This window comes from Lepidochelys olivacea (assembly GCF_965140295.1).
Source record: "Lepidochelys olivacea isolate rLepOli2 genome assembly, chromosome: 7".
NCBI lineage: Eukaryota > Metazoa > Chordata > Testudines > Cheloniidae > Lepidochelys > Lepidochelys olivacea.
Genome location: NC_140417.1, coordinates 90,409,051 through 90,436,926, shown reverse-complemented (window position 1 = coordinate 90,436,926; position 27,876 = coordinate 90,409,051). Strand labels below are relative to the sequence as shown.

General features: G+C 41.6%; 1 protein-coding gene across 1 annotated transcript in view; it reads left to right on the top strand.

The window, feature by feature from the left end:
• The window catches only part of LOC311524279 (putative neutral ceramidase C), a 57,908-nt gene extending 47,217 nt beyond the window's left edge, over positions 1-10,691 (top strand). Inside the window, exons 15-22 of the mRNA XM_084635223.1 lie at positions 102-196; positions 895-934; positions 2,412-2,507; positions 2,703-2,798; positions 3,515-3,664; positions 4,785-4,844; positions 6,299-6,387; positions 10,165-10,691. Of these exons, the coding sequence (XP_084491349.1) occupies positions 102-196; positions 895-934; positions 2,412-2,507; positions 2,703-2,798; positions 3,515-3,664; positions 4,785-4,844; positions 6,299-6,387; positions 10,165-10,354 (816 nt within the window). The 3' untranslated portion in view covers positions 10,355-10,691. The remainder of the gene's footprint in view (positions 1-101; positions 197-894; positions 935-2,411; positions 2,508-2,702; positions 2,799-3,514; positions 3,665-4,784; positions 4,845-6,298; positions 6,388-10,164) is intronic.
• Positions 10,692-27,876: the final 17,185 nt, after the last annotated feature.

Sequence of the window (27,876 nt, the reverse complement as noted above, 5' to 3'; positions counted from 1 at the left end):
ATCACTATTTTTATGAATATGGAAAGAACAAAACCAGATTGTATCTTATGGTCTTTATTCAAAAAAATGTAACACTATATTCTTTTTTTTCTTCTTCCAAGATTTCATTCCCTTATCCATGGCACCCTGAAATAGTTGATGTTCAGCTTTTTACCATTGGGTCCTTGGCAATCGTCGCTTTACCAGGAGAGCTGACGTATGTACTATTTTTACTCTTATTTTGTGTAACAAAGCAGACAGTTTTTATATCTAAAGAACACATAGTACTTGTGTATGCATATTTTTTATGGAAGGGATATAAAGCCAGAAACTACCTTATCACTGGTACAATGTGATGTGCAGCCACTGTATTTCAATGTCCATCCTAATGTTCTAACGCAGGTGCATTTTTGTGTGTGTGAGTGTGCGTGCAGTCTTTAACTGGACACATGGGGATTCCCTCTTCCCTGTTTTTAGACCAGCAGTTGCTGATCTATAGTTGAGGTTGAAACTGGCTTCCCATTCTTATAGCTGATCAACTTTTTTGACAGAACCATTTTCCATCAGAAAATGTAGTTTCAATTCAATGGACAAAATTAGGAAAATTCTAGACCTCAGCCAGGGCCTGCATGATATCACATGTAGCTGATCAATTATTTATAGTCTCTTTTCCACATAGTGATGGTGATTTCTAAATGCCAAACTGTTGTAAAGGGGTGGGTTCTTTTATTGGCTCTAACTATACAGATAATTCAGGTGAGATTCAGCTGAGCATCCAGGTTTTGGGAGCCTTGTGTGATCCAAACCTTTCCTACTGATGCTCGTCCACAGTCCTTCCAACTCACCTTGCACTTCAGTATATCACACTTTCTCTACATTACTGGAGTTTAACATTACTATCATAATACTTCACAGGACAATGTCTGGACGGAGACTACGAGAAGCTGTTAAAAGTGTAAGTTACTGGCTAAAAACTTGAAGAGAACTTTTCTAGACAGCAGAGTTTATGGAACCTTTATTTTCTTGAGTCTATCATCTTTCTCTTGCCTCATACCGATATTGTTCCTTGGGGTGTAGCTGGAAGGTGTAATTTCCTACTTGAGTAGACCTACCCTCTCAAGCTGTGATTGACCTAGTGCACAAAAAATAGAAATGTAGCTGCAGCAGCGTGAGTAGTGGGATTGACTAACTGCCCGAGTACATACCTAGAGTTTTAGATGAGATTGTACTCAGGGCGGCTGGCCCCTCCTGTCACTAGCAACGTGGTGGCTAGTCTTCTGTTTTTAGCATGCTAGACCCCATGCTAGATCCCCATTGAACTAGTGTAGGTGTGTCTTCTGAAGCTGGAGCTTACATCTCCAGCTCCAGTGTAGACGTACTCTTGGTCTCACATATTATGAAGGTATTTTTTTAAAATTAGTTGTGTATCTAATACAGGGGCAGGCAAACTTTTTGGCCTGAGGGCCGCATCGGGTTTCAGAAACTGTATGGAGGGCTGGTTAGGGGAGGCTGTGCCTCCCCAAACAGCCAGGTGTGGCTCGGCCCCCGCCCCCCATCTGACCCCCCCCTGCTTCTTTCCCCCTGACAGCCCCCCCGGGACTCCTGCCCCATCCAACCCTCCTTGTTCCCTGACAGCCCCCCGAGATCCCTGCCCCCATACAACCCCTGTGTTCCCTACCCTCTGACTGCCCTGCCCCCTATCCACACCCCCACTCCCTGAACACCACCCCAAACTCCCCTGCCCTCTATCCAACCTCCCCGCTCCCTGCCCCCTTACAACGCTGCCTGGAGGATTGGTGGCTGGCGGCACTACAGCCGTACCACCCGGCTGGAGCCAGCCACACCACCGCACAACACAGAGCAGCGGGTCAGGCCGGGCTCTGCCCCAGCTTGCAGCCCCGCCGCCCAGAGCATTGTGCTGGTGGCGCAGTGAGCTGAGGCTGCGGGGGAGGGAGGACAGCAGGGGAGGGGCCGGGGGCTAGCCTCCCGGGTGAGGAGCTCAGGGGCCAGGCAGGAGGGTCCCACGGGCCAGATTGCCCACCTCTGATCTAATACCTATCTATCAATCAGCATACCCCACCTCCCAATATGGCAATAAACAAACATGAGTGAAATCCTGGCCCCACTGATATTAATGGGAATTTTGCTATTGATTTCACTAGAGCCAAAATTTCACCCACTAACTCTATCAGTGTGGTGCCACCATGAGAATGATTAGAAACACTGTGAAAATCATAACATTATCCATCCATCATACTGAATATTATTTATTATTTTTATTCATCTTATTAATGACCCCAGAAATGTCAATACCTTCTTCTTGGACCAACATGGCTACAACAACACTAAATAGAAGATACGGCATGCGATGAATATAATTGTATATTTAATATTTATTAAAGTAATTATGTATTTGTACTCATCTTTCTTAGGAATTTGAATCCCATGGGACCCAGGGAATGAATGTCATAATTGCAGGCTTGTGCAATGTTTATACCCATTACATTACTACTTATGAAGAATACCAGGTAAAGAAAATAGCTCTAATATAGGACAAAGATGTTTACAGGACATGTTTACCATGCATTTTTACTTTTCAGTGATAATTTTCATGGGAGTTTAGATGTCTGTGGAATATTTTTTCTTTTTCACAAAGAAATGAAAACAGCAGCAACAACAAAATCTGTGGAAGAAATGCAGTGATCTTTTAATCTCTTTTGTAGGTTCAACGATATGAGGCAGCATCCACCATTTATGGGCCACACACTCTTTCTGCTTATATTCAGTTGTTCAGAGGACTGGCCAAGGCTATTGCTATGGTAATAAAAGATCATTTGAATCCGGTGTACACTTTCATATTTATATATTCTTTAGAAGTGAGGTTTACATAATTTTTCCATCCCATTATTTTAAATGCCATGGTCCTGATTCTCTGATCTGATCTAACTGCTGTATTGCTCTGGCGGTGCAAAATCACCAGAAACCAGCCTAATCAGCTTCCTGGGAATTTCCCTTCAGTAAACAGAATCTCCAGCTGGTACAGAAGCAGTATAGTAGGTCTATGTGTCCCAGTTCCTGGCCCTGCCATGAGGGTGATGTCAGTGTAGCTGGAAAAGCCTCTGCACTCTGACAATTCCTGGCTGCTAAAACAACCCTGTTGATCTGTGGACAGCTGCATGTACGTTAGATCAGCCCTTAAGTTGTTGCAGCTTTTGCTTGGGGCTGAACAGGATGCTAGCTCAAGCAAGAACAGGAGCTGCAACTTGGTGTAAAGTCATATGGAGATAAGATCGAAGAATGAAGTGGTGCTGAAAGTGGCATATAAACAAGAACCCTCTCACTTTTTTTGGTCACTTTCTGATTCTTGGCATTACAGCCAATTAGAGTCATTGTAGTTAATTAAAAAGACACATTTGACTTATTGGATTTTGTGAAATACATCATCATCTGTATATGATGTTTTGTCACAATTGTTTCACTGTAGAATTGACAAACAATATTTCTGCTTATTAAACAAATGTTCTTTTTTTCCTAGAATACAGTTCAGGATTTGCCAAATGGGCCAGAGCCAGAATTCTTCAGCGTAACCAACATAACTTTGTTACCTGGTGTTCTTGCTGATGTTGCACCAATCGGTAAAAAATTTGGGGATGTGTTACAGGAAGTACAACCACAGTACAGAGTGGTAAGACTGTGTGGGGAAATGTCATTTATTTACTACTAGTCTGAATACTTGTCAGATTCTTAACTGTCTTCTTAATTAATGTGGGGTCTCTATAGAGACATAGGGCCAAATTCTGCTTTCGATTACACTGAAGTTAATCAAAATTTACATCAGGATATATAAGAGCAGAATCTGACCCGTGATATCTAGACTAAGTAATCTGGAGCTTGGTTGTGATAGCAACTCAGTTTACCTCTGCGTGAGTTGCAAGAAAAAGTGAAACTGAAATAAAATTATAATAAAAGAAAATGAGAACTGAATAAGTATTCTGATGTTTATATAGCTGACATGAATGTCAAAATGCTCCTTTTCTTCCTTATTCTTTATAACAATAAACCAAACATGCCCCTTGAATATGAAATTCACATATGAATGAATTACTGAGTAAAGAATGTGCTTCTGAGAAGTGGATAATCACATCAGTGTTTTTATATTAAGGTTATTTGTCCTTATTTTAGAGCAACAACATAGATATAGATATTCTATCTGCCAATGTTTGTATAACGAATGTAGTTAAAATCAGTGAATAAAAAAAAAGAGCCCTTGACATCTCTCTATGAAGGAGAATCTTCTTCTTTCTATACATAAAATGAGGATTCATTGAAGTAGCAATTGTTGCATTATAATGTTTTGAAACAGAAATCTGATTGTCCTTTGATATACTTGCTTTGGAGTCTGAATAAGATAAAAATGTCATAAAGATTAATTATTTTAAATACTTGGCAAAATTAGGTTATAAGCTATTCAGAACAAGGGTCCTGTCGTCTTATCTGCACACTCTTGGGTGCAATAAAAGCAAGTGGAAGGTGTGAAGTAGCTACAATCTAGTACTTTAACCTTAAAATCCCACCTTCTTTTTTTTTTAATAGCTCAACTTAATGTCACATAATGGAATTCATCCAGCAGACAGGAGAGGTGGAATGTTAAGGCACTGTAGATAGTGGAATTCACGATAAAAAATCTACAATCCAATAGCAACTATTAAAATAATACAGAAAATGTTAATAAAGATGTCTTAAATCGTTGATTTTATTATATAACGTATAGTCCACTCTCAAAATAAATTCTAACATTTCCTCAGGGAGAAGTTGCTGAAGCAACTTTTGTAGGTGCGAACCCCAGGAATTCTGCTCAGAACACTGTAAGTATAATTAAATTATGTTAGATTTTTCTATTCTTTCACAATGGCTAATGTTTAATTATTGTTCTGCTTGCTTACAAGGAGGACTTTGAGATACACCTTTCTAAAGAAAGATAAGGAGAAGAGAGAGAGAGAGTAAAATGAGATATAGAGGGAAATAAGAGGGGAAAAAAAAAGAAAGCAAATGGCATGGAGATAGAATAGGTCAGACATGGAAAGAGAAAAAGAGGCAGAGATGTTAGGCCTGCTCTACACCAGAAAATTAGGTCAGCATAACTGTCTCTCAGGAGTGTGGAAAATTTACACTTTTGAGTGGTGTCGTAAAGCCAACCTAAGACCCTATGTAGACAGCATTAGATTGACAGAAGAATTCTTGCATCTTCCTCTCGGGAAGGTGGATTACGTACAGTGAGGGGAGAGCCCCTCTCTTTGGTGTAGGTAGTGTCTACACTGAAGTGCTACAGTGGCGCAGCTATAGTAGCACAGCTGTGCAGCGATAGTGTTTTAAGTGTGAACATATCTTTACAAACACACACACACACAACTCTCAGAGAAGAAAATATTATTTGAGCTCTATTACTTTATTTTATTTCGGTGGCCAGTTGAATTAGTTGTAAACTGCAGGGAAGAGTCACTGAAGTTTAGAAGTTTATAAACAGTGATTCTTGCATATTATACTAAAACTATCATACTATAACTAGCCATTTACACTAGGATGAATACTGCACATTAAAATAATACATCCCAGATAAACCCTTCATTTTGGAATGTTTATAAATCACAACAAATGATATAGGTAAAGTGTCCTAAATATAATTTTCTAAACTTCCTGTAACTAAACACTCATTGGAGGCCCCTATTGGTTCATGTAAAAACACGTTCACCCTGTTTGTACTTACATGAGTTACTGACTTCAGCATATTCTTTGGGGCCTTACATTACCAGAAGCCCTTTGATTGTAAAGTTCCAGCTTGGAAGTTTGTCCAGCTAAGGGGATTTTGAGAACTGAATAGGAAAACTGCACAAAGTTCAGTCCTAGATAATTCATGACCTCTTCATACCATGTGAGTCAAAATTGCACATATGAGCAATGCAGAAACCTTTTCTCTACATTCTGGTGCAATTTAATGCAAGTCCAAGCTTTCATTCTCAGAATCAAAGTAAGTTCAAACCATTAACGTTTTTTTAAACATTTTTTAAAATAGAGAACAGACATGTCATATTGGTTATTTTTACTGGAAATTTGTTAAATACCATATATTTTGCAGTCTTCTTGCAATGAATGTGTCCTTTATTATACCCTACATTATATGACAAGCTTAGTCTTGTTATGTTTTGCCAATAAAAAATTAAAACAAAGAAAAAAAATCTGTTCTTCAATTTTAAGTTAAGCACTAGAAAGCTTACATGATTGGTCATTCAGTATCTGACTAGTTATATTAATTTTATTCCAGACTCACCAAACCTTCCTTACAGTAGAGAAATATGAGAATATTTCAGGAAATTGGCATGTAATGTATAATGATGCCTCCTGGGATACCAGGTGAGTAACTCCCCCAGGACTGACTCTGTTTCACAAATTTCACTGAGTATTAAGGATTCAGTGAACTGCTTATAAACGGGGGTGGCTCTACCAATTTTGCCACCCCAAGCAGTTGCTGCCAAATTGCCGCCGCGCCCGGAAGAGTGGCAGAGTTGCCGCCCAAAAGCCGCTGCCGGATTGCGGCCGCGGGACATGGCCTGCCGCCCCATTCTGAATGCTGCCCCAAGCACCTGCTTGGAAAGCTGGTGCCTGGAGCTGGCCCTGCTTATTAAAACCCCAGGGACCATGTTCTGGGACTCTTTTGCATTTTCCTCAAAAGGGGTGTACAATAACCCTGTAAGAGTGTTAATTGCACACACACATTCTGACTAGCCACTGTCTCATGCACAGTACCCCAGGGTAGTTTATGCCTATCCTTGTAGAAAAGAGTAACCTGCACACACTCTGGGGATACTTGAGCTATGGCTGTGTCGGTAAAATGCTCAGATCACAGCCTCCAGACCTGCCTTTGAACATCAGCAGAAGGTCTGTGAAGCAGCCTTCTTTTTAGGTTGGAATGCAGGGAGCAGAATCAGAGTTGGAACCATTCTGCCTTGTGATTCCCCTTCTGGATGTGACTTTCCTTGAATGTATACAAACAGGAGGCAGATTTTAGAATTACTCACAATTACCGTATAACCATGATGAATTACTCACAATTACTATCAATATTGTGGAATGTAAGATAAATGAATAATTACTGTAAGAACAATGGGTAGAACTACCTCCTTCTGCATTGTTTTAATAATTTTTAATTAAATACTGCATTTTGCACTATAGTACTTATAAAGTAACTTATATGGACTAAAAAGGTTTCCTTCAAGCCCAGTCATTGAGATGTAAGATGTTGGTTCACTAGAAGGTCAAAAATCTTTGCTCTCTGCACAGGACTTGGTTTAGGGGTGACTTTATGCAGCTTTTGTACTTCCCATATTCTGGGGCTGCCTGCCTGGAGGCCAGCTGGCCCATGGCATAAATTAGAACCTCAGGGCTGCTTTAACTATATGAGGATGCTGGTCCAGCAGATGAACATAGCTGAATCACAAAGGCTTGGCCACATTACCTCTCCTCTGGCAATGGCCTCTGCACCAGGTGATGCAAAATGGAGGAGGTTGCATAGTGTTGCTCTGTGTGTATATAAAGTCTGCTGCAGTTTCCACGGTATGCATCCGATGAAGTGAGCTGTAGCTCACGAAAGCTCATGCTCAAATAAATTGGTTAGTCTCTAAGGTGCCACAAGTACTCCTTTTCTTTTAGTGTGGCTTTTTAGAGCTATAATCAGTAGAGTTAATAATGTTAAGATCCATACAAAGAATACAGAGGGGTTGTTTATCAGATCCTTGTTCAAAGAAGTTATTGCCTAATCTGATTAAAAACCGATGACTTATTTACCTCAGTCTCCTAAATATCAGTAAAAGGATGGAATCCCAAAAAGGTCCATTTTAGGATCCTGTAATGTTGGAGATATTCCAATAAAAACACCTTACACTTCAAAAGGAGAGAGACAATGTTCCCAGTATAACAGATTTACATCAGTAGATTCTGTTTCTCTGAATTTCTAATGGCTTCTTCCTGGTAGTGCATAATTTTCTCTGCCTGAGTGCAACCAATCACTTTCTGAATCTGATCTGGTACCCAAAGGATACTGATATTAAATCCACTGTCTCCTGAGACAGCTTCTGACACACTTTAGTAGCATACATAACAGCACTAAGCTTGGAGTTTTAGGAGATGGAAATCATGCCTGTGTTTATGGAATACAAACTGACATGCCCCTTTTCTACCAGAGGTTATTCTGGTCTTTTCCAGTGTATCTATGTATTTTGGGGGTTAGGGGGATTGTGTAGCTCTCTTATGTTGTCACAATATATTAGGATCCCCATTTCTGTAAATTTTCCTCCTAATATAATTTACTCAGATAAAGGTAGTGCTGTGTTTCATTACTTGTCAGTATTAATGTATAGTATGTCTATGCTTAGCAGCATAATAATAATTCCAGAAAGCAAGTAATGCTACAAACAAGGAATTTCTCCTTTTTTGAGTAACAAAATTTAAAACATTTAATAAAATTTCTATGAAAATTCCCACAAACTGGAAAGAGAAACTTCAATAACATACTCACTGTTATAATATTGAAAAGACTGGGTACCATCACACCCTTATTTTTGTTAGTGCACAAATAAACAAAATAAGTAAAGAGGTAAGATGCTGTAAACCATTGTGAACTCCATGTATATTTAGGGGAAGCATTTTCCAGTTGCAGTATACCAGAATAATGGTCCTATTTAATCACACATGCTGACAGAGAGCACACATCTCTGACATCCATATCATTTAGGATTTAGGACAGCAGATCAATGGACAGATGTTTATTATTTATTGGTAGCACTGAGGATCCCAGGATCCCATTGTGCTAGGCTCTGTACAAACTGAACAAAAAACAAGGTTCCCACCTCAAAGAGATTATAATCTAAGTGCAAAACAAGACACAACAGACGTTGACAGTCACAATAGACAGGACAAGGAGGGAATGAATATGGAGATAAACTAATTTATTTTATAACCCTGAGAGGTGTTTCCCATTGGGGCTAGCTGGAAAAAAAACAATTCTGTTTCACAAAAAAATTTAGAGGTTTTGAAATTTGTTTTTATTCTGATGTAGAATGAAAATGAGACCTTTCAATAAAATTTGTGAAAAAGCATTGGTGTGTGTGTGTGTGTGAAATAGCTAATAGTGTGGTGGTTCAGGCTCTCACTTCGGATGTGGGAAACCTGCCTGATTTAGAGCAGAGCCTTAAACCTAGGTCTCCCACACCCCCAGTGAGTGCCCTCACCATTGGGCTATTTTGGGGGTCTTACTCTCACACCAGAAATTCCATCTTACAAAATGTTCCCAACAATTTTATTTGTCAAAATAGATACATAAAACATTTTGACAGAAACAAGTATTGTCAGCATTTTTGGGACTAACTCTGTTCCCCATAGGACATGCATCCCTGCTGAGACACATTGGTGTGGGCAGGGGGAGGAAGTTTTGCTGTTGTCTGATGTATACGGCACATGCTCTATTGTTAAAAAATTCAGGCTCCAGTTATATTAGCCTAAGGTGGTTCAGTTTCCTGAGCCCATTTTTAGCAATAAACATGAGGAAGGGGATGTGTGATTCTGGCACAGGTCTGGGACTCAACCTTATTTAGGTTCAATTTCCAGCTCTTTCACAGATTTTGCCTGACCTTTCACAATTTTCTTGCTCCATCTGTGCCTCAGTTCCTCTTCTGTTAAATGGGAATAATATTTTCTCATCTCACAGGGGAGTTGTGAGGGTAAATTCATTAATATGTAATAACCGTGATAATGATGTTGGGAGGTGCTCATTTAAATCGCTATGGGAGCCACATAATTACCTAGTCAGAAATATTTTTTTCTACAGAAATAACCACTTATTTGTCATTTAGTGTTCCCTGGTGTATTTCATTGCTGTGCATTGTGTTATTAACAAAGCAACAAAAATAAAACACGGTAATTAAAAAAATCACAGAATCCTCTTGGGACAAATTGAGCCAGAGTGATTAGTTTAGTGTCTATGTCACTTAACTTGTAGTAAAAATATTTCTGTTCCATAATGGTTTGGCATTCAGATATGTTTAGTTCAGCCAGTTAGAGATCTTGGCTGGACTATTGCAATACACATTAACATGGATTATATTTTTAACCTGTAGTTTATTATTTTTCTATTAGATTTTACTGGACCAAAGGATTGCTTGGCCGCAGCAAGGCCAAAGTAGAATGGCATATTCCAAGTTCTACTGAACCAGGGCTCTACAGAATACAATACTTTGGGCACTACAAGGTTCAACCAATTCTGAAGCCAGCTCAGTTTTACCCATTCAATGGCACATCTTCAACATTTGAAGTTGTAAAATTGTAGCTACTTTCTCCTTGGGGACAAAAGGTTGCTTCATAGGAATAGTGTGTATGTTCCTGATTTTATATAAATATATAATTTGGAATTGTTGCTAGAGTACCAGTAATTCAATCTTGTTCTTGCTCTTTGGAATGATTTGCTCTATTTGATCTTCAGTCCTCCTTGGCTCTTCTGATGTATTTCCATTCTGGTTGCTCATGTCCAGCCCTGTTATCGCTGCAATCAACTCCCACTCTAATAAATGATTCACCGCATCCGATGAAGTGAGCTGTAGCTTACGAAAGCTCATGCTCAAATAAATTGGTTAGTCTCTAAGGTGCCACAAGTACTCCTTTTCTTTTTGCGAATACAGACTAACACGGCTGTTACTCTGAAACCATCTTTTTAAAGTCATGGACTGCACTTGAATTTTCATTCCTTATTTAATATAGAGCACTCAGAAAGAGTTGTTTCCTAATGGGGGTTATTTCAGACAATCCAGTCTATATAATATGGTGACCATAGGCATGCATACGGGGTGGGCCGGGTGTGCCTAGGCACACACTAATTCAGGGGTCGGCAACCTATGGCACACGAGCCGATTTTTAATGGCACGCTGCTACCTGCCGGGTCCCAGCCGCTGGCCCCGCTCAGCCCGCTGCCGAACCCAGGCTGGGACCCCGGCAGGCAGCAGCGTGCCATTAAAAATCCTGCCCACCCTGGCCCGCTCTTCTCCGCCCCCCCCTCCAGCCTGGGGCAGGGTGAAGAAGCTTGGTCCTGCTGACTGCTGCTGCAAAGCAGGCAAGTTTCCCCTCCCCCGCCTCTTCCCCCAGCATGCTGGGTTCCTGCCCCTCCTCCTCTGGCTCCCTGCTGCCGATCAGCCGATGGCCCTTGCGAGGGAGGGACGGGGAGAAGCGGAGCCACGGCGCGCTCGCTGCTCCGGAGAGGAGGTGGGGATGGGGCCGTGGGGAAAGGGGGTGGAATCAGGGCTTATCCCCTGAAGCTCCCTGCTGTGAGCCGCTCTGGGCAGGGGGCTGGGAGCACCCCCACGACCTCAGCCCATACCACCAGCCCTCTGCCCTGACTCCTACACCCTCCCACACACACCCCTGACCCCTGCACCCCCTCACACACACCCAGCCCTCTGCCCTGACCCGTGCACCCCCCACGATGCCAGCCCTCACTCCAGCACCCCGACACATATCTAGCCCCCCCACTCCATACCCTGACTCTTGTACCCCCTCACTTGCCCCCAGCCCTCTGCCGTGACTTCTGCACCCTCCTCACACGCCCTTAACCCCCTGCCCTAAGTCCTGCATCCCCCACACATACCCAGCTTCCCCATGCCCTGACTCTTGCACCCCCCACATTCCCACCCCCACCCTGAGCACCAAACAGGAGCTCCTGCAACCTACCTCACATTCCCACCTGCACCCCTCACACTAAATGGGAGCTGCCCAGGTAAGCACTCCACACCCCAACCTCCTGCCCCAACCCTGAGCCCCCTCCCTCATTCTAGCTCCTGGCCAGACCCTACACCCCAACCCCCAGCCTGCTCCTTCCCCCCCAGCCCTGTGCTCAGTGCACTCCCACCCTCAGCTCAATGCAGAGAGAGAGGAAGAGGATGGGCTAGAACCAGGGAGAAGGTAGGTACCCACTCTGTGTGGGCAGGGCTGGGATCCCAGACCGGCAGTGGTCTGAGCGGGGCTGGCAGTGGGGACCCTGGCTGGCAGGAGCCGGCGGATGGAACCCCAGGCCGGCAGCGGGCTGAGCCGCTCAGCCCACTGCTGGTCTGGGGTCCCGGCCGCTGGCCCTGCTCATCACGCTGCCGGTCTGGGGTTCTGACTGCCGGCCCCTTGCCAGCCGAGGTCCCAGCTGCAGGCCCTGCTCAGCCTGCTGCTGGCCTAGGTGAATGGAACCCCAGGCTGGCAGCGGGCTGAGCGGGCCGGTGGCATAAGATCAGCATTTTAATTTAATTTTAAATGAAGCTTCTTCACCATTTTGAAAACCTCATTTACTTTACATTTACTCCGTGGGTGCTTCGGGGCTGGAGCACCCACGGGGAAAATTTGGTGGGTGCAGAGCACCCACCGGCAGCTCCCTGCCCCGCACTTGGCCCCAGCTCACCTCTGCTCCGCCTCTGCCCCTGAACGTACCGCCCCGCTCTGCTCCTCCGCCCCTCCCAGCCTTCCTGCGAATCAGCTGTTTGCGCAGTAAGCCTGGGAGGGCTGAGAAGCAAGCAGTGGCTTTGCTCTCAAGCCCAGGGAGGCGGAGGTGGAGGTGAGCTGGGGTGGGGAGCGGTTCCCCTGCATGGCCCCCGGCAGGTCCCTCTGGCTCTTAGGGGCAGGCGGGGTGGGCACCCACTACAGTGGCCCACGAGACCCTCTTGCCTGGTTCTGGGGGCAGTCGGGGACAGGGGAGGCCATGGGGCAGGAGTCCCGGGGGGTGGGGGGGCGTCAAGGAACACGGGGGGTTGGATGGGGCAGGAGTCCGAGGGGGCGGGGGCGGGCCATGACCCCCTCGTGGGGTGAGGAGGGAACCGGTTGTTAAGAGTTTGGCAGCTCATCACTGGCTGTACCCACATATGCTATATGGGTTTTCCTAATTGTATGTTATAGTTGGCAGTTGTGTTTTCCCCAAATAAAAGATTTGAATGGTTTGATGTTATAGAGGGCTCCCATATGCTTGTGAGTAGGAGAAGAAACCTTTGAAAAGCTGAACAGGGAGGTTACATTTTAGTTTCCTACAGCTCAGAATGGAGCATGCCTTTGGGCGGGGGCTTGAGCACATGTTTTATGGAACCTGACCTTTGATGCTGCAATCCATACTGACAAAAGGGTCACACAGGCAACCCCCTTTTTTGGTAATCTGAGACAAAATACCAATGCTCAGTTCCCAGGAAGCAACTGTGCCTCAGTAATTGTTGTTAGAGAAATTAAGACAGAGCACACATTCTCCTGCTGCTTGCAACAGTTCGCCCTTCACAAAGCCATCAAAGTTTAGCATGTTTTTAAGGGCTAATGCTGCTCTCATGCAAAGAAACTTGGAAAACTATGTGTAACAGCACCATCTAGTGACTCTCATTTTAATAATAAAAAAAATAATCCTCATTCCTTATGTTTCTGTGCACTTCTGCTGTCAGTATTTCTTACTCTATATAAACAAGAGCTGGTCAAACAATGCTTGTTTACATGCTGCATTTCAAAAATGCAGTTTTGTTGAAAGTAAAACATTTCACAGGAACATATGGATTTAAATGAAATTATTTGAAAGGCAACGTTATTTTTTTTTTCAGTAGCACTGCTTCAATTCATTTTGTCTTGGCTTTTATATTATTAAAATAATTTAAATATATGTATACAATATATTCTATTTAATATTTTAATACCATATAAAAGTTGAAATGAAATGAAATGAAATTACACTATTGAAACAAAACCGCCCGAATTTTTATTTAGCAAATTTTGTCTGTTCCTTTGGATTCAGACTGATATTTTCCTCCTAAATGTTGGAATTTCTTATGGAATGGAAGTTCTGGTTCCTGATTAGCTCTGATATAAATGTTAAATATCAAGAGTACCAGTACCTGTGAGTGTGCGCATGCTACAAATAATGGGATACTTACTGCCACCTTTGTAAAGCACTCTTGAGGTCTTAATACAAAAGATGCTACTGTAAATAAGTGCAAAGTATTAATAGTAGTAACTGGTTTAGAGTGAAAGTAATTTGAATCTTGCCTGAAATGCCTTGGGAAGATGACTCGAAGACTGGGATTCAAATAACTTTTTCTCTGTTGTCTGCCGTATAAACACTACAGAAATAAAAGAAAGGAAAAGCTAATGGAGCTATACCCTAAACAAGTGGTGTAACATAGTCCAGAAAGCAGACAAGTATAGCACACAAGGAATAGATAAATCAAAGGCCCTGCTAAATATAAATCCAGCAAAGATAGAATTTAAATTCTATACATTCAAAGATGAAGCAGACCCCAGGAAACCTTCTTATTTCAAACCCGTCTTCTTTCTCAAGGCATCTAAAAGCAACATATAGATATTAGTTTAATAGACTTTGGGGCCAGAAGGGTCCTTTATGATTGTCTGAACTCCTGCATAACACAGGCCATAGAATTTCACTCAGGTTTCAAAGATATTTGATATATTACAACAGCACATGTTAAAAAGTGTTTATCCACATTCTCCTGAGTGCCCTTTTTAGTCTGTCCCTTGTTGACCATCATTACATAGTATTCAAGAAGCAGAGGCTCTCACAGCTTCTCTTGCTGGCCTGGTGATACTGCATTCTAGAAGTTAGTGATAGTTTGGTGTGAGCTACTTAGATCAGTAGCTGATATAGTCGGCAGCCATTTAGAGTTAGCCTTCAGGCTGGTCAAGGTAGCTGACAATATAGTGTACCAAAAAAGGCTGCCATTGGAATTATAGGTAAGTAAATTGCCTCAGTTGCTTGTTGTAGGAGGATGTAGACTTCAGGCTCATTCTGAAAGAAAAGTGAGACAGCCTGCATGTGGCTCATGGAAGCAATGAAGAGGGATTTGGAGTGGGAACTCCTGGTTGCTTACAAATTATTTAACTCAACTCTTGTTTAGATCCTTCAGGAAACTGATGGGCAGGATCCCCGAGGTGGGAAAGGAGTCCAGGAGAGCTGGCTGTATTTTAAAGAAGAAGTATTGAGGCTGCAGAAACAAACAATCCCGATGTGCAGAAAGAATAGCAAATATGGCAGGCAACCAGCTTGGCTTAACAGAGAAATCTTCAGTGGGCTTAAACACAAAAAGGAAGTTTACAAGAAGTGGAGATTTGGACAGATGACGAGGGAGGAGTATAAAAATATTGCTCGAGTGTGCAGGGGTGTAATCAGGAAGGTCAAAGCACAATTGGAGTTGCAGCTAGCAAGTTATGTGAAGGGTTTCTACAGGTATATTAGCAACAAGAAGACGGTCCGGGAAAGTGTGGGATCCTTACTGAATGGGGGAGGCAACCTAGTGACAGATAATGTGGAAAAAAGGTGAAATACTCATGCTTTTTTTTGCCTCAGTCTTCACAGACAAAGTCAGCTCCAAGACTGCAGCAATGGCCAGCACAGTATGGGGAGGAGGTGAGCGGCCCTCATTGGTGAAAGAACAGGTTAAGGACTATTTAGAAAAGCTGGACATGCACAAGTCCATGGGGCCAGATGCACTGCATCTGAGGGTGCTGAAAGATTTGGCTAGTGTGATTGCGGAGCCATTATCTTTGAAAACTTGTGGCAATCGGGGGAGGTCTCAGACGATTGGAAAAAGGCAAATATAGTGCCCTTCTTTAAAAAAGGGAAGAAGGAGAACACAGGGAACTAGAGACCAGTCCGCCTCACCTCAGTCCCTGGAAAAATTATGGAGCAGGTCTTCAAGAAATCCATTTTGAAACACTTGGAGGAGAGGAAGGTGATCAGGAACAGTCAACAGGGATTCACCAAGGACAAGTCATGCCTGAACAACTTGATTGCCTTCTATGATGAAAGAACTGGCTCTGTGAATATGGGGAAAGTGGTGGACGTGATATATCTTGACTTTAGCAAAGCTTTTTGATACAGTCTCCCACAGTATTCCTGCCAGAAAGTTAAAGAAAAATGGATTGGATGAATGGACTATAAGGTGGATAGAAAGCTGGCTAGATTGTTGGGCTCAATGGGTAGTGATCAATGGCTCCATGTCTAGTTGGCAGCCGGTATCAAGTGGAGTGCCCCAGGGGTCGGTCCTGAGGTGAGGTTTTTTTCAACATCTTTATTAATGATCTGGATGAAGGGATGGATTGCACTCTTAGCAAGTTCGCGGATGACACTAAACTGGGGGGGGAGAGGTAGATACACTGGAGGGTAGGGATTGGGTCCTGAGTGACCTATACAAATTGGAGGATTGGGCCAAAAGAAATCTGATGAGGTTCAACAAGGACAAGTGCAGACTCCTGCACTTACAATGGAAGAATCCCATGCACCATTATAGGCTGGGGACTGACTGGCTAAGCAGCAGTTCTGCGGAAAAGGGCCTGGGGATTACAATGAATGAGAAGCTGTGACCTTGCTGCCAAGAAGGCTAACGGCATATTGGGCTGCATTAGTAGGAGCATTGTGAGCAGATCGAGGGAAGTGATTATTCCCCTCTATTCGGCACTGGCGAGGCCACATCTGGAGTACTGCGTCCAATTTTGGGTCCCACACTACAGAAAGGATGTGGACAAATTGGAAAGAGTCCAGCGGAGGGCAACGAAAATGAATAGGGGGTTGGGGCACATGACTTATGAGGAGAGGCTGAGGGAACTGGGCTTATTTAGTCTGCAGAAGAGATGAGTGAGGGGGGATTTGATAGCAGCCTTCAACTACCTGGAGGGGGGTTCCAAAGAGGATGGAGCTCGGCTGTTCTCAGTGGTGGCAGATGACAGAACAAGGAGCAATGGTCTCAAGTTGCAGTGGGTAGGTCTAGGTTGGCTAGTAGGAGGGTGGGTTACCTAGGGAGGTGGTGGAATCTCCATCCTTAGAGGTTTTTAAAGCCCGGCTTGACAAATCCTTGGCTGCGATGATTTAGTTGGGGTTGGTCCTGGTTTTAGCAGATGACCTCCTGAGGTCTCTTCCAACCCTAATCTTCTCTGATTCTTCTATGATTCTATGATCTCAGTTCTCATGTGGCAAAAGAACTGCATTGTGGATGATAGTTTATGCATGAAGAGTTATGTCTCTGTGATTAGCACATAGTGAATCAATTATAACCCCTACTAAGTCTCAATAATGAATGAAGATTTTTAGTAGAGAAGAGAGCATGGGCTGTCAGGCCTGGTCTACGCCAGAAATGTGTTTCTGGTATAACTATACCATTTAAGTTCTCCCAGTGGTTTTGCCAGTATAGCTTATTCCAGCCCTCCTTGAGCTAAATAAACGATACCAGCAAAAAACAGTTTCACTGGTATATCTGCATCTGGATAGGAGCTTTTGTCAGCATGGGTTTGTTGGTTACAAACCTTACCTCATTATACCCATGACTGACATAACTATGCCAACAAAAAATTGTCAAGTAGCCTTAACATTACTTGGTTCTAAAATCCATTTTAGCACAGTAACTTCAATAGAATATTGACTCTGAGAGATATCATGGGGACTATTCAAAATACTGAACTGTCATTAATTTCACCAGCCAGTGGGTGACAGTGTTGTTCTACACAAAAACAAGGCTGTCACTAAATAAATTGATGTACGTAAAATTCAGTGAGAATGGTGACCTAATGTGTCAGATCTTCAGACATAGAACTATTAGTTTATAGATGCTTCTATCTTTCCCTAAAGTTGACCTGAAGAAGAACTCTGTGTAAGCTCGAAAGCTTATCTTCCTCACCAACAGAAGTTGGTCCAGAAAAAGATATTACCTCACCCACCTTATCTTTCTAGTATCCAGGGAGCAATATGGCTACAACACTGCATCTAAAATTTCTGTCCTTTAAAAACACACATTTGTGTCAGCAATCTAGAGTCCCACTTTTCATTATAGGACATGAAATAATTAGGGCTTTCAAGCGATTAAAAAATTAATTGTGATTAATCATGCGATTAATCGTGCTGTTAATAATAGAATACTATTTATTTAAATATTTTTGGATGTTTTCTACATTTTCAAATATATTGATTTCAATTGCAACATAGAATACAAAGTGTACAGTGCTCACTTTATTTTTGATTACATATATTTGTACTGTAAAAAAACAAAAGAAATAGTATTTTTCACTTCACCTCATATAAATACTGTAGTACAATCTCTTTATCATGAAAGTTGAACTTACAAATGTAGAATTATGTACAAAAAATAACTGCATTCAAAAGTAAAACAATCTACAACTTTAGAGCCTACAAGTCCACTCGGTCCTACTTCAGCCAATTGCTCAGACAAACAAGTTTGGTTACAATTTGCAGGAGATAACACTGCCCACTTCTTGTTTACAATGTCACCTGAAAGTGAGAACAGGCATTCACGTGGCACTGTTGTAGCCGGCGTCACAAGATATTTATGTGCCAGATGTGCTAACGATTCATATGTTTCTTCATGCTTCAACCACCATTCCAGAGGACATGAGTCCATGTTGGTGATGGGTTCTGCTCAATAACGATCCAAAGCAGAGTGGACCGACACATGTTCATTTTCATCATCTGAGTCAGACGCCGCCAGCAGAAGGTTCATTTTCTTTTTTGGTGGTTCGGGTTCTGTAGTTTTCACATCTGAGTGTTGCTCTTTTAAGACTTCTGAAAGCATGCTCCACACCTCCTCCCTCTGAGATTTTGGAAGGCACTTCAGATTCTTAAATCTTGGGTTGAGTGCTGTAGCTATTTTTAGAAATTGGTACCTTCTTTGCATTTTGTAAAATCTGCAATGAAAATGTTCTTGAAATGATTATGTGCTGGGTCATCATCCAAGACTGCAATAACATGAAATATATGGCAAAATGGGGGAAAACCGAACAGGAGATATACCATTCTCCCCCAAGGAGTTCAGTCACAAATTTTATTAAAGCATTATTTTTTTAATGAGCATCATCTGCATGGAAGCATTTCCTCTGGAATGGTGGCCCAACCATGAGGGGCATACGAATATTTAGCATATCTGGCACGTAAATACCTTGCAATGCTAGCTACAAAAGTGCCATGTGACCACCTGTTCTCACTGTTAGATGGCATTGTAAATAAGAAGCAGGCAGCAATATCTCCCGTAAATGTAAACAAACTTGTTTGTCTAAGCAATTGGCTGAACAAGAAGTAGGACCGAGTGGACTTGTAGGCTCTGAAGTTTTACATTGTTTTGTTTATGAGTGCAGTTATGTAACAAAAAAACTACATTTGTAAGTTGCACTTTCACAATAAAGAGATTGCACTACAGTACTTGTATGAGGTGAATTGAAAAATGCTATTTCTTTTATCATTTTTACGATGCAAATATTTGTAATAAAAATAATAATATAAAGTGAGGATTGTACACTTTGTATTGTGTGTTGTAGTAGAAATCAATATATTTGAAAATGTAGAAAAACATCCAAAAATATTTAATACATTTCAATTAGTATTCTATTGTTTAACAGTGCGATTAATCGCGATTAATTTTTTTGAGTTAATTGCTTGAATTAACTGCGATTAATCGACAGCCCTAGAAATCTTTAAAATCTTTAAATCTTTACAATCTTTAAAAACGAAACTGTCAAAGAAATACTCTTGTAGCCTGATATGACCCCTGTTATGCTTAAGAGTCCACTGAAATGTTACATTATTTTGGAGAAAAGTGCTAGTTTTAGCTGGTAACGTGTTTTGCATTCATAACTTAAACAACCTTTATCTTTCTAGGGTTATCATTAATCTTTGTTAGTTACCATAAAGATATGCTATAAATTTGAGCCTGATCCAAAGCCTATGAAAGTAAATAGAAAGTTTACTCATAGTTGCTAGCAAAGGTACAGATAAAGATCTGTCTAGTTATAGTCTGGTATAGTGTTAAAATATTTTCATGTCACATGTCAGCAATAAGAAGGAACTTTGGTACTTAACATGAACAAAACACATCATTACTAGCCTGACGAATTCCTATGCTGTTGCTCTGCCTGATTAAGGACATGTCTGTGATTCACTGCAATGTGCTCTAATCCTCTGTGCAAGTGGCTGCTTCTCATTCATTTATGCATTATTATTTCATCTCTGGCAGTTTACATGCATAATTTACTTCTAAGTTAATGCAAGTTAAATGTATACATGCCTCTTTGTGGAGATAAGCATTTACTGCAGTCATGAGGGGCTAATGGTGTGAAGCCCCACCAAGCACATTCCCTCTTTTGTCTTCTTAAACTGCCCCCCTCCACCCCCCGCCCCGTACCCGCCACACCAATTTTCTGCTAGTTCCCTTCTCTCCCAGCGCAGTCCCTGCCAGGGGAAGAAGTGGTGGAGGGGAGTGGGTGAAGGAGCTGGTATGATGGGGGCTGTTTTAGCTCTTGGAGTGTAGTGTACAAAGGGAGGAAATGTCTAGAGCTCTGAGTGCAGTTGTAGCACCATGAGGTGAAGTCCACCAATAAAGGGAAAGGTGATTTTCATCAATCTGGACAACATCCACATTTTCCCCCTAAAAGCTACTCCCTACGCTGAAAGAACCCGTTACTCCTCTAGCTGAAATGGAAGAAATCTCTGCTGTGGATCTGAAGGTTGTTGTCTCAGACTGTTGGGATGAAAAAAAATACATATATGTATGCAAGTCAGTGTGAGTACAAAAAAGCAATTGTTGGAGAGGATTTTCATTTTTTTCTGAAAACAGACCCTTCATGAATATCATGTCCACAGTATCCAAGAGAGGCTCCATCAACACTATCTTTATGCAAAGCCAGAAAAGTGCAAGTTTGACAAGGATGGTATTTAATTCATTGGGTATGTTATCTTGCCCAGATGACTGACCATGGAGATGTGCAAGGTCGCTGCCATATCTGATTGGGCTGCACCTAAGGATGTCCATGAGTTAAAGCAATTCCTAGGGTTCACCAGTTTTTACAGGCAATTTATTAAGGCTTTTCTAGCTTAATTACCCCTATGATTGCCCTTCTGTGCAATGGAACTCAGTCCATCTGGCCTCTGGGGGCACAAGCTGCCTTCAGTCAACAAAAAGAGACTTTCACCATGGTACATGTCCTGATCCATCTAGATGCCACAAAACTATTTACAGTAGAGGCAGACACGTCCAACTTTGTGCTAGGGCTGGTTTTGTCCCAACCAGTGGACCCTTGTGATCAGCTGTACCCCTGAGATTTCTACTCCTGTAAACTAACCAAGGAAGAGAAAAACTATGAAATATGGGTCAAAGAACTGCTAGTCATCAAAGCAGTATTTGAAGAATGGAGTCATTTACTGGAGGGAGATAGGTACTCCTTCCAGAGTCTGATAGATCACAAAAACCTGGAATACCTCTGGACAGCGAGACTCTTAATCAACATCAGATCCACTGGTCCCTCTTCTTTGCCTGGTTCGATTTTTGTGGTCACCTATTACCTGGGGGCCAGAAATGGACAGGCCAATGCCCTGCTCTGAAAAGATGAATACCATGAGTCTGGTAGGAAAACTCCCTCCATGATCAACAAGGTGTCCAACTTTGTTTCTGAGACAGTAGGGAACAACCTGATGTCTTCCATCTATTCCCTGTTACCCCCTGTCTCCTTTGCCACTCGAACCGGCCAGACCATGGGTGATGCTGGAACTGTTGTTGAGTTCAGGCTACAAGATGGCATTCTATTACAAGGACTATGTCTGTGTCCCAGACGGACAGTCCTGGCTTCAGGTCCTCAAGCTCTGCCATGTTACCCCTCTTGCTGGCCACTTCAGTTATTTCAAGAATTGGAACTTGGTCTCAAGGACCTTCTTGTGGCTAGGCCTGCATACCTCTGTCAAGCAATGTATAAAATCTGTGACCTCTGCACCAAATGCCCAGGCTCAAGGCTTCTTGGTCTTCTCCAGCCCCTGCCCACTCCACCTCAGCTGTGGTCCACCATATCTATGGACTTTATTGTGGAGCTGCTGGGCTCTCAAGGGCATACAATGATTTTATTGATGGTGGACCTTTTTGCCAAAATGGTACACTTTATCCCATGTCCCACCATCCTACGACTCCAAAGACTGCCTGTCTTTTCCTGAGGGACATTTTTCATTACTACCGATTGCCAATGGCCATCATGTCAGACAGAGGCTGTCACTTCATCTGCCATTTCTGGCAGCAGTTTCTAAGTCTTCTGGGCACATTATCCCAACTCTTGTCTGTTTATCACCCGTGCAATAATGGGAAAGCAGAGGGGATTAACCAGGTCCTTGAGCAATATCTTCGCTGTTTCGTGAATTACTACCAAGTTGACTGGATTTCCCTGCTGGCAATACTGGGAATGTGAAGTTAGGGGGACAGAAGTTATATTGCTGGGACCTTCTGGACGTGAGTCCTGGTGGCCCCGTGGAAAGGGGAAGGAAATTGGTCCCTGCCTTCCAGCTTTGTAGACACAATTACTCCACTGAAACTAACTGTCTTTGTAAGTGCTATATAATATATAATATGCTATAGTTGAGGCAGAGCTCCTTCTAAAGGAGATTTTAGTAAGTAATCTGACTTATTTTCAATGTCCTAGTGAAATAGAAAATTTCTATTCCCTGCCCGACATCTGCCTAGCTCCAAATATGGGATCCCACAGGAAAGGTTTGTTTTTGCTTCACTACCTCAGAGGTGTGTCAGATCCTCCCAGGAAAGCTCTGACAGCACCAGAGGGTGAGAACAGTCCCAACATAGTCGCAATCTTTGGCACCTTCTGTCCAATGAACCGATGTATGTGTGACCATCTTCAGGTTTTCCAGGTCTTCAATCTTCTCTCTGAAGGTTTCAATTCTCCATGTTTGTCCTATTTCAGAGAACTAATATGATTTTCAGCTGCATCTTACCATCCAACATGAGCATATTGCTTTAATTTAGGAAAGTATTATTTCTCTGATCTTCTTTGGGTTTTTGAATTTCAGTCACTGGTATTCATGAAGAAAATCTGACTGTTGCTTGATGTATCATCTAGTCAGGTGAGAAAACAAAGTGAATGGCAGTTTCTGAGAGCTCCAAGAAACCTTCTGAAGGAAGAAAAAAAACCTGAGTTCTGTGTTTGCCATGATTTTAAAAAGAAATGAAAGCAGGAAATAAGTGGAGTTAAATGAGGTAGAGCAGAAAATTAGTAAAGTAAATGAGCTAGAATAATAGAACTGGCAGAACAAATTCTTCTTGACGGAGTAAAGCTCAGAATACAGCTGACGTCCTTAAAATTCTTCAGAAATTGCTTCTGGGTATTTAAGGCTATTCTTCAGTTCTTCCTAGGCTGTTGTTTTTTTCTGATTAAGTATCTGCCCAGATTTGGGAACCTTCCTAGTGAGCTTTATATAATATAAATAGTTAGCAGAATGTTGAATTCCCTCTAATCATTAGGATTCAGTACTTCCATAAATAATGATATTGAAGAATGCTGGAACAAAGCAAATTGTAATGCTACCTATTCTAGCACGGGGAGCTCTGGACGCTACTGCCCAATCCAGTGGAACAGGTAAAATTCAGAATTAATGTAAAGCAGCAAAACTGTAAATATACACATTCAGGCATTTTAAGGAATAATTTCCATGTCTCTATTCTGAGACAAGCTCAATGGAAACTACATTATAACTTCTGCTCACACAAGTCCCAGATCTTGCAATTCTAGCAGGTTGCCAATAAGAGCATCATTGCTGACTGTCACCTCTTCTGTGTACCCTTCTCCACTGCCCCAGAATGAACTCACTGACACGGTATGATGGCTAAAGGTTTTGGCCAAAATTTTGTTTTGAAAACTTGATTGAACTAAATTTATCTACTGCAAGAGTTAACTGGCTACCTACTCACCCTGTCCTTCCAGTCAACCAATTCAAATTTTGGCTATAAAGATAGGCCATATCCTCCCATGCAACTATGAGATGGTCTCCTCCAAACTGCTCATTTCACCTCGTCTTTTCCTCTTGAAAGGAATTGGGGCTTGCAAATTGGAGTGGTGTCCCAAGGAATACCTCAGCATCTAAACTAACTGGTGATGGGGCCTTTTACTCCTGACCCCTCACCATCTGCCTGAGGTCCTGTACCACCCCCTTCTGGCTGACCACCCACTTGTTACTTTGAATACTCTTACCTCACCTCGTGTGTGGTCTATGCAGCCCCACACATTTCAGGGACTCATGTTTGAATGTATGTCAGGAACAAAACCATTTCCCCTGTTAAACACTCAACTGACCTTTTATTTTCGTCTCTCAGCCTGTGGGCTCTGCAGTTGAATGGGGATTTAAACTGTGGACGAGAGTGGGGTCATGTCTTAGACACAAATCAGAATCTTGTATCCTTATCTGCCCTGAGCTACACTTCCTTGTTCAGGAATCCTGACTGGCCTCTCGTTGCTGTACATACCTCCATATTACACGGTACCTGAACATAACAACACATCTATTTGGGTGTTTCTTCAGTAGAAGGTTAGTGCTTGGGAAACTGCTACTGTGCAGTTGGCCAATATAGTGGCATTTTTCTGACATTTTGCTTTCTTCTTGTCCTTGTTGGTACCGATACCAATGCTGCCTGATTGCACTTCGCAGAACAAGAAGGAAAAAACATCCATGTAATGCACCATCCAAATATATTTCTTTGTCTCCTTCAATAAGTATAACCTACAGAAGTCTCTTATCCAGCAAAAGGCTGCCTCTTGTCATGTCTGATCATTCCATTTACTTCTCTGCTAGCACTTTTCATTTGTGCCTTATTCCCTGACAGAGCCAGGTCTAAGCTAATGGTGAATGGGCTGAGACCGGTCATGCCTATGTCTATCATGGGGGGCTAGACAACCCAGCAAATGCCCTGTTCCCTTGTGAGTCTGAGGGGAAATTCACTGCACAGGCCAGACCCTTTGAGAGCTGGTTGTTATAGCCCACAGAAATCACGGCCTGTGCCAAGGTTAAGCATGCTGCATCCAAATGCATTTATAGCCTGGTGGTATCTTTAGACAGTGACTCTGTTTCCATTTGTCAGCGCTGTAACTGACATTTGGGATAATTTTACTCGAGATAGTCACCGCGTGAGCAGGAGAAAAGAAAATTACACAAACCCGGAACTTTTGTAAACATATATTTTCAATAAACTGCAACTTTTCAGATGTTAGTGAATACATTTGTGTTCTATGGGCCAAATTGTGTGTTGATATAAAGGAATGCAGCTCCACTGAATTTAATGAGGATACCCATTTACACCAACGGGAATTTGGTCTGATAACTATTGCCAGAAATCCAATTTCAATTGACATCTGCTGTAGCAGTCGCAGAGAAGGTTTGTCTTAATATCCCCCCTTTTTTTTCTTCACTTGAGTGGCTAGTCAAAGTTTGGTGCCCTGGGATGTTCCAGGTGGGAGAAGAAATTGATGGAGTATTGATGGTATTTTCTTTGATGCAATCTTGTTTATTTACAAGGAATGTACAAAGTCCTGCTTCTCTGAAAGCAGGAGGAATTACGAACAAAAGGAGCAGTTTCTTAGCTTACAGATACAAGCCTTTTTAACCAATAGACCTCAGTGCTCTCTTTCTCTAGCTTTTTTTCCAGGGTGTCACTGTGAACACTGGCTATAACTTGTCTTTCTCGCTTTTTTCCTTTGCCTCTCTGTGTTCTTTCTGTTCTCAGTTTCTGCACATTCCTTTTCTCTCTCTCTCTCTCCTTTCTTTAGACAATGCCCATAGAGTGCTGGGCTCGTTGCTAAACAAATTAAATGGATGATCCTTGCACTGAGGAGTTTATAATCTAATTAAAGAAATGATTCAATCCTGGCTGAAATAGGGTGAAAGGGAGGGCAAGAGACTGATAATAAATTATGGGGTTACTTTCATTATGAGTAATATCTTAGTGGTATTTCTATATGTTCCTTTTAATATATTTATATCATATATTGAGTTATCTTAATCCATTCCATGGAATTTTATTAAATCTAGGTCCAGTAATCCAATTGAGAACAAGAATAAAATTCTGGTTTTCTGAAAGTACTAGAAATATCATGAGACATTTTCTTCTTGCAAGATTCCTCGTTCAGTTTTACAGACCTAAGAAGCACAGATAGTTTAGAAAAGATTCAGAGAAGAATCCAGAATTTTAAATTTGGCTTATATAACCAAAGTCCCAAACCCATCCTTCCTATAGCTCCGATTCAGATCTTATATATACCATTTACAAATTCTTAGATTTAATGGAATTTATAATATTTGTCTTGTATTTTATCTGTGATTTTACATTTAGCAAAGGCCTACATGTATGTGCCAAACCAGATTGTTTTTTTATATGAAGCTTGGGAATTTGGATTTGTGAGACATTCCATGAAGGAAAGAAAAGCAGTGAGCTTTTGAAAAATTGCTGTTTTTCTAATCGTTCAGGGCTGGCCAGCTTTCAAACAAATGCTGTTATCTGAAGTATTGGAGTGACCTTGACTGTACAAAACAATTTAGTACTGTCTACCCTGATGGACTGCAGTTGTACAGGAGGGACAGATTGCTTTGAAAACGCGTCAGCTCTGTAAACTCCGAACTGCTTATGCTGTGTGTGCTCTAGCTCAGCCCAAAGCAGGAGAGAGGAACCAAACTAATATTGAGGTTTTTGCAAGTTGCAGGCTACATTTTGGCTTGCTTTTAGAATAATACCTAGGCTCTTCTGCCTGTTTTATACACATGAACCCACCTTGGATTCCAAACCCCTTAGACTCCCAACTATTCAGTTTAGAAGTTGCATGTTTTCCTTAAAATTAAATAAGCCATTTAGTTCCCATTCCAGGAAAATAACCGGGCCTTTGGATCTTGATTGCATTATATCCTTATGGAACGTCCTTCTGAAATCCTCGTTTAAATTGAAGATGTTATATATCTAGTCCTGAGTGAGAGTCAGCAAAGGGCTCAGGGCTTACTGTTGCAGAGCCACTCCTATAGAGATCACCAGTACTTCTTTGTGAGTCTGGTGAGAGTGATCTGATGGGACACAGCATTGTTAAATAACATATAGAACTATTCCTATTGTAACAATTTTAAAAGCAAATGTAACTGTTTATTTTTTCCACTAGGTGGCACAGTTAAATTTAATTTCACTGATCACTTATTTATTATAAATGGAACATCAAATCAAAGATTAAGGGTGTTTTCAGATTTAAGATACAGTTTAATAATGATACATTTTTATTTGCATACTTATTGTATGGCATCACTGTATTTACATCACTCCATATTGAGATGTTTTTACGTACTATACACAGAATGACTTTAGATGAAGCTACGGCCAACTGACCAAAAAAAACCCAAAAAAAAAACACTCCAACAGAGAAACTTTCAGGTTAGTTTAGAAAGTTTAATAATATTTCAAAGTCCAGTTAATGCCCTGTGATGAGCCTAGAATTACAAAATTGCTTCACAGTATTTAATCCAATTTACAATTTCCCTTGAATTCCTGATTCTTAGATGACAATTTTATTTTATTTTATTTTTTCAAAACAGATGATTGTCTTTCCAGTAAATGGATGGTATGATTTTTATTACATTTCACAGTATAGAACTCTATACAAATATTGTACTAAAAGTACAAAAATAAGTGCTTTATGCACACACTTTTTAATACTGTTCCTGTCTCTTTGCTTTGGCACCTGTTATAACTTACCTTATATAAATAGCTGGAAAAAAAGAAGTATATAGTTATTTAACAAATGAAAGGGAGAAACATTTTTTTACTGACAGTAGCCTTTTTCACTAATAGTAGATGTATGGGTACATTAGTTCCTGGCAATTTTCACGAGTGTATCATTGCTAAAAATGATTTAAAACGGATATGTATAAGAGCAAATTGAGCTAAAACACCAACAGTACTATTAATTATTTAAACCTCTGAGTACAATGGCTGGGCTTAAATGGTTTCCATGCAATGCTGTCATTCTCTGCAAGCAAACAGTTCTGTA